The sequence below is a fragment of the Colossoma macropomum genome, unplaced genomic scaffold, assembly GCF_904425465.1.
Source record: "Colossoma macropomum unplaced genomic scaffold, Colossoma_macropomum, whole genome shotgun sequence".
Classification (NCBI taxonomy): Eukaryota; Metazoa; Chordata; class Actinopteri; order Characiformes; family Serrasalmidae; genus Colossoma; species Colossoma macropomum.
In genome coordinates, this window is record NW_023494804.1 from 18,787,974 (window position 1) to 18,798,362 (window position 10,389).

Genomic DNA, 10,389 nt, shown 5'->3' on the forward strand with positions numbered 1-10,389 from the left:
TAACAATAATATGGAAGAGAGAACATTATTTAGGCAAAACTTGCTCTGTATGCCAAGGAGAACACTTTGTTGAAACTGAAGATGAGTGTTAAAGATAAATATACTATATAAATATATATAAATATTTACATTGGATTAGCACATTGCTGCTTTATGCAAGCATTTGTCCTTATTTAATTAAAAAGTAATGGTTTCAAATTAGGGTACTTCTCATCCAGTAGACCTAACCCAGTTAAACCAGCAAATGTTGCAAAAGTTTGGGCACCCCAGTCACTGACATTTCATGAAAATAAGTTAACACAACTTTAAAAGAGTACACACCAAAATTTGCTGAGTTTAACACACTGGGGAAAATAATAATACATAGTAATACTTAAAAAGTGCCATAGCTTTTGCACAGGCCAAATTGTGTTTTATTTTTTCCCTCAATTCAGTAAATTTACAATAAATGTGCAGAGGTGCGTAGAGGACGTGTTAACTTTTTCACAAAATATTTATCAGGGTGCTAAAACTTTTGCAAATGACTATAGGGATCTATATTCAGGGATGCAGATGTTAGAGATCAAGGACAGCCTTCTCTAAAACCTAAAATAACATTTTATATTCAGTCATTTGGCAGAGACTCTTTTTCCGAGTGACTGACTAGGATGAAAATGAGAGTATTCATAATCTAAGAGATGTGTTGTATTCTTGCTTGTTCAAGTGCAAAGGTAACTTAGGGCAAAGATATGTTTCAAAGTGCAGTATTAGGATGTGAACACGCCTCAGGCAGGTAACAATTCAGGGCATTTGAGAAACTCAAAGTGCAATGTTTGGGTGTGTTACCCTCAGACAGGGAACAACATGTCCCACAACTTTTAGAACTGTTCTCATGCCTGACAACTTCAGCGGCTCGGTTTACACACCAGACGTCATATGATAGAGTTCTTGTGGAAGAGTACAAAACAGTGACATGCTGTTCTGGTACCATTAAAAAAAAAGAAACCCACTGTCATGCTTGAATGCTTGTTTATTTGACATTGGAATCATTTCACATCATCGTGTAGGCACAAATAAATAAGGCATTTTTACAATATTACATATTTTACAAATTTCACATATTATATAGTTTTACATATTGTACATTTTCACATTTGTAGCAACATTCATTAAAAGTAAGACGGGTCTCCGATAGGTCCCAGTTGAACCTGAATAATCTCATAACAGGAAATTTGCTGACCTGGCTGCTGTAGATGCTGATGTTTTATTAGCAAATGGAATCACAAATAGTTGACTGCACTGGAATTGAAATACATGCTCTAGGGCACTGATTTGCAGACTAGTCCCCAGGGGCCCCTGGACGGTCCACATTTTTGGCTTTATCTCCATGTGTTGGGGTCCCTGAGGACTGATTTGAACCACTGTATTAGGTCAAGGGTCTTAAACTTTGGTCCTAGAGGGCTGTAATCCAGCTCAAACTCATCAGATAATTACAAGGTTTGGTAGTTTGCTTGAACACCAAACTCTGCTGGACACCAGCCCCCTGGGAACAGAGGTTGGGGCCCCTACTCCTAAGAAACCTCAAATCCACTACTAATTCAATCAGGCATACTGTAGTACAGACAAAACAAAACAAAACAAAACAAAACAGGGACTTAAATGAAGTTTTGGAATAACTAAAGTTTAGGAGGAGGACTGTGCCTAAAGTTCTTTGTCCTTCCGATCTAATATCCTATAAATTTCCATTTCTACCTTGCGTTTCTACCTACCTATGACCAAGGCATGGGCTGAACTAGTAAAATAGTTCTTGACTGGGGTGGCAGTACTTGCAACCATTTTGCAAGCATTTAACCCCTCAAAACATTCTTCACACTCAAATTTAACAAAAATGTTTCTTTAAAGAACCATCAATTGAAAGGTTCTGTAGGGACCCGAAAGTGGTTCTTCTATGGCATTGCTCTAAAGAGAGACTTTTGGCCCAGTTCACTCTCTCTAAAGGAATACTTCATGTAAAAATAATAACATTGCTAATAATGAAGATTAGAAGAGGCCAGCTTGCATTACTCTAATGGTGTCATGCTAATTGGCTCTCATTGGTTTCCCTTCATTGTTAGCCATGTTAGAATTTTGGGGTGACCTAGCCTCCTACTTCAACACAATGGCATGATGTTCTCTTGCCTACACATGGGCGGAAGGGTCATATTATTTGGAGAACGTGGCTTGAAGCATGCTGGGTAATGGACAATTTGACTTTGTCTTTTGGGCCAAGCTTTGGGCCTCTTAGGGCTTTGTGTCATGAAGGGTCTGCTCCAAGCCAAAGGGACATCCTCAGGGTCCACAACGTCAACAAAGATTCTATAGTTCTGTCCACTATTGTTGTCCCACAGAAGTGTGCTGCCACTTCCGGGACGGAACGACACACAGAACTCCACACGATCCTGAAGGTTCAGGTCAGAAGGAAAAGACACACTGAAAGACAAAAAGGTCAGTCTCTGAGCCAGGCTGCTGTTTTACGTGGGTGCAAGGGATGTCCTTGTGGGTTCTCCAGGAGTCAAACGTGATGCGAATGTGTACGGCCTTCTCTAGGCTAATGTTGCAGACCCGCACCATTCCACTCAGCAAACCACCCATCAGACTGCAGCTTTCCAGCTGCACCAGAGAACCTGCCAAGCCTCCAAGAAATGACTGTAGATCAGCAGAAGGTTGAGGGAACCCAAGCCGTAGCCGCAGAATCCTGCCCTGGACAGGGGGCTGGTCTTTCGGCTTTTCTGATTGAGGGATGGTATCAGGTTCAGGCTCTGGCGGATCCACAGTGAAAAGCCTCACGGCTGTAAGAGCCAGTCCCTTAGCGTCTGCAAATACAACACGCTTTTTCTTTTTCAGTGTCCCACCACTGCTAGCAGAGTTCATTGGAATGACAGGAGTTAGAGAAAGCTGGGGTGGTGAAGCAGCTCCAGATGGATGGGAGTTGTCTGTAGGTGTGCTGGACCTTGGGATTGTGTGTTGATATCTAAGCGAGATGTCTGAACGTTGGCGTACAGCAGCCCGCCGGCTCAGCCCCATATGCATGGTTAGGTCCACAGGCATCACTCTGGTGGGAAGAAACAGATGATGGAGCAGTTAGGCCCTGAACCATCGGATACTATGGATAGTCATGATAATAGCTGGTAAAGTGTTTTATCAAGGGATAATTTAGCAAAATTTACATAATTTTTCCCCTAACTCCAAATGTAGGTGATGAATTAAGATGTGTTTGGTGTCCTTTGCTATTCCTATAGTATTTCACAGGAGGCTAATGTAGCTAATAAGCAATGGAAGCTAATACAATACCAATTAGCACCACATATTCTGTATGACATGGATAAAATTATGTCACATAGCAAAAAAACAGTAATAGCAGCCACATTTAGGCCTAATTAGAGAACAGTTCATCATACAGCATCGGAAACCTCATAAGCGAGTCTATTTGAGGTTACGTAACAACTCAACACAGTTTGAGGTAAGTGATGATTCATGCATGCAGTTAGCAAAGTGCTAACCAGATGAGGTTTAAATTTCCAGCACTTGTTGTTACATTACCCTTTGCAAAACAAAAGAACTAAAAAGCGTATTGAGTACACTTGGGGTTAGGAGAAGGGTGCGCAAGATTGATTATTTTTTCACCAAACTAGTGCTTTAAACACTTAAATGTTCTTGAAAAGTAGTCTGTGCAGTACTGAAAACCTAATTCGCCAGCTTTTTATTTGAACTTTCTGTTGTACTTTGAATGGTGCAGCAGTTACATTACTTTTATATCACCTTTCCATGTGCCAAAAAGTAACTCCTGCATCATTCAAAGTGGGAAGGGAAATTCCAGTAAGAAGCTGGTAACTAAGAAGCTTTGTGTACAGTTTATCAATTTCCCTGTTCTAACATGTCTGAGTACAACTTAATGAAGTGATGAGTTGGATCAGGAATGTTGGAGCAGATGGAACTTTGCATTGCTTTAACATGCCCGGGGTGACTTATCTAGGACTTACTTGGCAGCAGTCATTTTTGGTCAATAAACACCGCGTCCTCTGATTCAAAAGTGCACTGAAAAGAGACAGATGGTTTAAAAAGTTAAAGAATGCCATGATTGCACTGTATTTCACACTTCTGCACAACAGCATTGAACCCTGGCTATAGGATGACCTAAGGCCAGCCAAATGGCCACAGAAAGGGAAGGAAGAACCTTAACTTTCTTAACCCTCACGTTAAAGCACTGTGCAGTTCTAAAACTATGAGTGAAATAACCCATGGTTGGCTAAAATAATGTTTCTGCATAGAAAATAATTTGATAATTAGAGTGAAAATGGCAGTAATAGCCCAACATTTGCACAATAAATCAAATAAAAGTGGATTTTACTTACTGCCTTTGGTGTTGTTCAGAAATCTATTTCAACAAGACCATCTGAAATGGAGTAGAAAATACCTTGAGAATCAAAAACAAGACAAAAGCATCGGCTACCGACACGCTCACTGTCTGAATGCTTTATAAACCACACCAAACATCTACATGAGGACATGAGGGTGTGTCGTACAGAAACACCCAAATGCAGTAACGCCCCCAATTGCACATCGCAACCGAAAGATCCGCCTTCACAGTTTTGCTCATAGTTCTGCCAGTAGCTGCTCTGTGGGTGGGCTCGGGTTGCAGCCATGCCTCGAAAAGGGTGAGGGCAGATTTCACAACTGAAATCAATGCTTCTCCCCACTTGTTTCACAAAACTCCTCCCATTGTCCTTCTGTGCTGCACATGGTTGTGTTTCCCTGCTAAGAATCATGCATGTTCACCTCTTAAAGTGGTTGGCTGAGAAGTTAAAACAGGAGAAGCAGATTAGAAATACTATAACTCATGTGTAGCACTTTATTTCAAGGTCAGCAATTTTAGCAAATAACCAATAGAGCCCTAGTAAATATCACATGCTGTGCACACTGTAAAACTGTAAAAGGCCAGAGGTTAATTTCACATCTATCTGAGATCTGGTTTGCTGAAGCACGTCGCTTTTATCATATGAACTTTTATTTTGAATTATTTTAATCAGAATATAACAGATATAACTGCTTGTGATCACATGAAACTCATGTAGGATCTGTGTAAATGTAGGAGCAGGATTGGGAAACAGTGTCCAGTATTTACTTTTACCTCTCCCTTCTCCTCTTAACCACAGAGTGGTTTGGTATGCAGGTTTAATAAGAGCACTAAAAGTCATATTCAAGAACAGGTTTGTGTCCCTGTCTTACCTCAGGCTCTCTGCCCTGTTTCACATCTGGCTTGCTGACTGTCAGTCATCAAAATGCAGTGACGCACCACCAAAGGACACCCTCCCAACACCCCCCCCCGCCCCAACCCCCACACACACAATGTTACCCTTAGCAACGCAGTTTACATACCGCACATTCTTGTTCAAGACAAGGGTCAAAGTTTTCTCATGTAGTATTGCGCTATATCTTTCCGGTTTGAAAAAAAAGATGTTTTTAGATAATTAGAGTCAATTTAATTTAAAATTTAAGATATGAATTAAATGTTGTGAGATCAGCTGAAGTCCTCGTAGATCAACCTGATGTACTGCAGTGGAACCTCCATCTATCTATCTATCTATCTATCTAGTATATAAATCTATATATATCTATGTACAGTATGTAGGCTATGTACTGATGTATGGTTTATTTAATTAATTATGAAAGAGCATATTAGTAAAATGCATGTTTTATAGACAGATACATAGATGTTAAAATCAGTAGTCTTAAAGCGTTTTGTCTCTGGAGGCCAATTGAGTAATTTCTATCCAAAGTTCTGACATACAGCCTGATGGAAGTCATCCTAACTGGGCCTGACAGTGAAACTGTTATGAAACTGTACCTTAGTAAATTATGAGTATTGTGTAAAACTCTTACTGACATATGGAGAAAATCCAAATATACCTTAGTGAAAATAAAAAAGTATTTCCATTTGGAAATACTCATGTATATAAAAGTAAAAAGTAAACGCTTTAACAGATAAATTGCAAGTTTTCTTTGTGTGGTGGTGTGGTGCAGTGACTAATCTGCAATACTGGTTTTCCAACAAAGACAAATTAGCTATAATATGAATAATTTTCTAATAAGAAAAATCAGAGCCACTCCTAGCTGTACTGGGGCCTTGAGCAAAGCTTGGCTTGTTCCTATGCCACCTCCCACATAATCTACATATCTGCATCCTCTACAAACATAATATTAAACGTTCACACACATCTCTTAATTTCCTTTACAATTATCTGCTGTTAATCATAATGTTAACCCAGTGGTTCTTCTATTATATTTATGTATTTCTATTATATTTACATACTTTATTAAATTATTGATGAAGAAACCTTTCAAAACTGTCAATGATGTTGTCATAACACAACCAGCTACCACATTGTGCCATGTCATGAAGTTCAGCTTGTAAACTCACAATTTCTAACCATTTAACAGTGAGTGTGTTTACATGCACATAATAATCCTATCATAATCGGATTTCTGCAGTTAATTAATTATTCAAATGGTCATGTAAGCAGCACACTCTAATTTCTTAGATCAGAGTGAGGTCTGGAAAAATTATTAAGAAATCTGATAAAGAGAGCTGGATTTTAGCTCAGTAATCAGATTTCTTAGTGCATGTAAACTCTTACTCTGATTTCTTTCTAAATTTTTCTGTCTGCGCATGTGCGAACACAGACTGTGGTACTGGAAATAAGCAAGTAGCGCTGCAGCAAGACGGCAGCAAAACACTTTTGGAGTGACGCTGAAACCGACTACATGCTTGACGAAATAAAGGATTTAAATACTCTTCATCTTCTAGATGATGTATGTTTGTATTTTCAGGTAAAGTGGCATACCCTGTCTTTATATGGCACTACTTAAATCACATACGTATGACTTCTACACACAAATAATGCATTAAATATCTATGGAAAACTGTGCAGGATATAGCTAAAACTCTAATGGTTTTATTTGGGGGTGTAGTGTTCATCATTTCAGTCTATGTAGTGCACTAGATAGGGAATTTGGGACCCTTTCACATTGACTCAGTGGTGGAAAGTTAGCTAGCACAGTCCTCCTGCACTGTTAAAAATGGTTCTGTGTTTTAACTTAAAAAGTAAGAAACTTGGTTGTCTTGAAATTTTGAGTTCACTGAACTTCTAATAGTAAGTTAACAGAACAATGTGTTTTATATTATGTTAATCTATTATTTGAAGTATAATAAACTCAAAATTTTAAGGCAACCAGGTTTCCGACTTTTTTAACTTAAAAGATTAAATCATTTTTAACAGGGCAGGAGGACTATGCTAGCTAACGTTCCACCATCGAGTCAGTCTGAAGGGGCTCCAAACTCCCTATGTAGTTCACTGCATAGACTGAAATGATGAACTCTACACCCAAAATAATGGTAAAATATGCCAATTTTAAAACCTTTTTTGTTTTAGCCACATCCTACACAGCTTTCTATGGACATTTAATGCATTATTTTCGTGTAGAATCATGCTTACATGATCGCTTGTACATAGAGTATCTGGAAACAATTGGTCACACGTTATAGAATTCCAGACAACCTTAGTAACACATCTTATAAATGCATTTATATCACATTCTAAAGCTTGCAATGATATATTACTATTTACTAGGGCATTATTAATCACTTGCTAGTAGATAAGTAATAGTTCAGAAGCAGACCTTAAAATAAAGGGTTACCACAATATGCCGTGCACACTGTGGTCAGAGGTTAATTTGACATGTATCTGAGATCTGGATTGCTGAAGCTCATTGCTTTTATCATCTGCCCTGTTTCACATCTGACTGTCAGTCATCGAAATGTAGTGACGCACCACCAAAGCACATAAGGATCACCTCTTAACACACACCCCCATACGCACACACACACACACACACACACACACACACACACACACACACACACACACAACGCTACCCTTAGCAATGCAGATTACATACCAAACATTCTTGTTCAAGGCAAGGGTCAAAGTTTTCTCATGCAGTATGGCGCTATATCTTTCCGATTTAAAAATTCAATGTTGTGACATCAGCTGAAGTCTTACTCATAGATCAACCTGATGCACTGCAGTCGAACCTTCATTTATCTATCTATCTATCTATCTATCTATCTATCTATCTATCTATCTATCTATCTATCTACAGCACGTAGACTATAATGTATAGTCTACATGCTGTAATGTATAGCTTATTTAATTTAATATAAAAGAGCATATTAATTAAATGCATGTTTCATAGACAGACATTTATGTGTTAATAAAGACTTCCTGATGAATATTCTTCTTGGTAAAACATGTCAGAGAGTAAGTTTGCCTGTAATCTAATGGTCTGTTGTTTTCCTTTCAATGACCTCATATATGTTTTGTCAGTATGGACGTTTTTAAGTAGTTCTAATACTTTTACCCATTTTAATATGTAAAAAAATTTAAATTAAAAACATTTGAGATCAAAATATTGTGCTTTGCTTACTTGCTAGTATTTGTCATGGACTAACTTATACAGTGTTCATTTGTGTCCAGCTGGACTAATGTTGGAACAAGACTCAATAACAGCATGACTGTACAAAGCTACCCAATTCTGCTTTTTGGGTATGAGATTTTGGTTTTGGTTTTGGTTTTTGGCCAGCCCTTCATTGAACACGTCAGATCCTGATAATCAGTGTAGTTAGTGAAAATAAAAAGTATCTACATTTGGAAATACTCAAGTGTATAAAAGTAAAAAGTAAACGCTTTAACAGATAGATCAAAAGCTTTACTTGTTTGGTGGTGTGGTGCGATGACTAATTCTCAATACTGGTTTTCCAACAAAGATAAATTAGCTATGATATGAATGATATTCTAATAATTAAAACCAAAGCCACTCCTAGCCATACTTGGGCCTTGAGCAAAGCTTGGCTTGCTCCTATGGCAACACCCCCGCAATGTAATCTGCATATCTGAGTCCTCTAACAACTTAAACTTGAACACACATCTCTTAATTCCCTTTACAAGTATCTGCTGTTAATCATAATTTTGATCTAGTGCTTCTTCAGTTATATTTGTGTACTTAATTAAGTCTTTGATGAAGAAGACTTTATTGTAGAATTGAGCTTTTCTACATTTTCTGGATGCAAAGTCAATGATGTTGTCATATGGCAAACAGCCCTCACATTGTGCCATGTCATGCAGTTTAGCTTGTAAACTTAGAATTTCTAACTGTGTCAACCCTTCAACAGTGATCAGAGTTTGGGACCCTTTTAGACTGACTTGATGGTAGAATGTTAACTGGCACAGTCCTCCTATGTACTCCAGCAGCAGCAAGTAAGTGCCAGAAAGCATTCAAACCCTTTTGATCGCTCGCTGAGACGACAGGTTGTAATGATTACTTATATGAGTGATACTACATGTAGCTACCTGCATCTTGTTGTCTCATCTCACTGTCAGCTATTTTTTTCAGCCCCTGATGGTAAACGGTGCTTCAAAGCCTTTCTGTCACATCTGCCGCTCCTACGGAATGTAAAATAGGCTAATATAAAAATAACAATAAAATATACAATGTCATTCTTGAGGGCCTTCTGGGACCCTATACAATTTATTTAGAAGGACTAATTGAAAATGTAAGGAGTTAAAAGTGTATGTTTTCTGTTGGAAATGTAAAGTAAAGACTCAGTCCTTCCTAAAAACAAATAATTCATGTAGTTATGAGAGATTTGAGAAAATAAAATGCTTAAGCAGTTAAGAAGCTTAAGGACAGTAACAAAGTACAGTTACTCAAGTACCTCGAGTTTCCTCCACTGCTGGTGGATTATGGTTTTGCTTACATGCACACACTTGCATGACATCCACAACATGGCCAAAAGTATGTGGACATTATTGAGTTCAGGTGTTTTAGCCATACCATTGCCAACAGGTGTATAAACTCTAGCACGTAGCCATGCAATCTCTATAGACAAACGCTAGTCCTGATAGATCTACCCCAGTCATCTGTATGTGCTTTTATTGTAAGATGGAAGCATCTATCAACAACAACAGTTCAGCTGTGAAGCAGGGCCACTGAGAGCACAGAGCCCTGCCTTTATCCCCACTGAACACTGTTGAGACAAATTGGAACATCAGTTGCTACCAGGCCTCCTCTTCCAACATCAGTGCCTGACCTCAAAAATGCTCTTTTGACTGGATAGGCACTAATTCCCACAGACACACTCCAAAATCTTGTGGAAAGCTTCCCAGAAGAGTGGAGGCTGTTGTAGTCGGAAAGAGAGGGGCAACTCAAAATTGATGACCATGGTTTTGGAATGGGACATCCAACAAGCTCATTTAGATGTGATGGTCAGTTGTCCACATACTTTTGGCCATATAGTGTACTTCTGAATTTAGT

General features: G+C 38.6%; 1 protein-coding gene across 1 annotated transcript; it reads right to left on the reverse strand.

The window, feature by feature from the left end:
• Nucleotides 1–991: 991 nt before the first annotated feature.
• On the reverse strand, nt 992–4,521 carry si:dkey-242g16.2 (uncharacterized protein LOC336380 homolog). The gene is given in 4 exon segments (XM_036595776.1): nt 992–2,456; nt 2,458–3,070; nt 3,999–4,053; nt 4,371–4,521. Coding segments are annotated over 3 exon segments (954 nt in total). The 5' UTR covers nt 4,013–4,053; nt 4,371–4,521; the 3' UTR covers nt 992–2,129.
• Between the last annotated feature and the right edge of the window lie 5,868 nt (nt 4,522–10,389).